Here is a 1,617-nt window from a genome sequence, read left to right as displayed (position 1 = left end):
ACAATTTCAATTGGCATCTTGAGGTGATCAAACTCAAAAATATCTTCCAAGTAGCCAAGTTAAATATGAGTGCCACGCGATGTTGACAATTATTAGTTTGTAACCCTTCCCACTTTTCTCTTTCCAATCTAATATTACTTATATCCTACTCAAGATTATTATTACTTCTCATCATTTGCTGCTGTACTTTGATAGATTTATGTTAATGCAACAATTCTTACATGATGCTTTCATAAAAAAATAAAAGCTGAAAAAGAGGACTCTATTCCATTACAGTAAAAATCTGTAAAATACCTAAAATATAATGTAGAAAATGATAGGTTGAATGACACATTCAAAAACTTCAGTGGCAAAGGAAACTCACAACAAATGGTACCAGAGAAAACAACAAAAGGAACCCATAACAAAATAGGATAACATTTTCATGTTTAACATCACCAAAAAAGCAATCAACTAGACCATGCCACTAAACAATGCTCACCTGGTTTAACAAAATCGGAAAGGCCAAAATCAATCAACTTCATCTGAGCATTTTCATCTCTGGTGGTGAAAAGAAAATTCTATTGTTAAATACAAGGAAGAAATATTAACAACGCTGAAAAATATATGTTGAAAAAGAAATGAACAGCAGAATACCCTAAGTTGCTACTGTAAAATAAGATATCTAAAGTAATATCATATCTGCATAAATTGAATCAAAGTTCTCTATGATACAAACCTCTGGCTTTAAATCACGATGCACAACACCTTGAAGATGACAAAAGGCGATTACACTCAGTATTTGAATAACTATAGCTTTTGCATCCTCCTCTGAGTACCTTCCACCTCTTGAGAACACAAGGGAAAAAAGCAATCGAAAGTTATTAATTTTCAAATTCAAATAATCAAATAGATATAAAATATGGCCAATAAAATCACTTTTTTACCTGGATAAAATTCTTTCTAATAATTCTCCACCTTCACATAATCTGGAAAAGAGAAAAACATATTGTTGAGTTCCAAATTAACAGAAGTACTACATAAATTTTTTTAAAAAAAATTGCTGCCCATCATCTTAGAAGTGTTCATTTTAAAATTTGTATGGAAAAGTATTATCATTTTTCCTTAGTGTAGGATACAAAGTGGAAAGCAAAGAGGCATATTAGTAGGATACTACATGCAAAAAGTTTTGGATATATCAACTCTATCTTGTGACATGGAACAAATATCAGATGTAGAAACGCTGTTACTCATTGTTAAGCTAACTTGAGTTAATTAAGACATACTCCATGACTACGTAGACGTTAAGTGCATCCTCACATGCATCATAAAATTTGACAAGATTATTATGGTTGGACAAGACTTTGAGGATTTTGACCTCTACGAACATCTTCAATTGATATTGGTGTTGTCATCTGTAAAAACAAGAAAGAACATGTGAAGTTTCAAAACACCCATTACAATGTTAAAATGCACTAACAATATGAGGCATCCATGATAGCAAGGATACACTTTCCAGCATCTGAAGGAAGAAGTCTCATTTCAGTGGCTTTTGACAATTCCAAATCATCATTACTTTCTGAATCTGAGCTTTCAGAGTCTTCATCTTCGTCGCCTATCTCGATCTGATGAAGAATC

General features: G+C 32.2%; 1 protein-coding gene across 2 annotated transcripts; it reads right to left on the bottom strand.

Moving 5' to 3' along the window:
* Positions 1-427: 427 nt before the first annotated feature.
* Positions 428-1,337, bottom strand: LOC121994051 (CDPK-related protein kinase-like). 2 transcript variants are annotated; one of them, XR_006115561.1, is made up of 4 exons: positions 1,300-1,337; positions 927-968; positions 719-827; positions 428-560 (listed from the first exon to the last, which is right to left on the bottom strand). XR_006115561.1 is itself a non-coding variant. In XM_042548229.1 (4 exons), exons 1-4 carry the CDS (start codon positions 1,268-1,270, stop codon positions 450-452), a joined length of 267 nt encoding a protein of 88 aa, XP_042404163.1. In that variant the 5' UTR covers positions 1,271-1,334; the 3' UTR covers positions 428-449. The 2 variants fall into 2 exon arrangements, 1 of the variants encoding a protein (XP_042404163.1); XM_042548229.1 differs by having other exon boundaries at positions 1,266-1,334.
* Positions 1,338-1,617: the final 280 nt, after the last annotated feature.

The sequence above is a fragment of the Zingiber officinale genome, chromosome 6A (genome assembly GCF_018446385.1).
Source record: "Zingiber officinale cultivar Zhangliang chromosome 6A, Zo_v1.1, whole genome shotgun sequence".
NCBI classification, from domain to species: Eukaryota; Viridiplantae; Streptophyta; class Magnoliopsida; order Zingiberales; family Zingiberaceae; genus Zingiber; species Zingiber officinale.
This window is presented reverse-complemented; position numbering and strand designations above follow the sequence as displayed.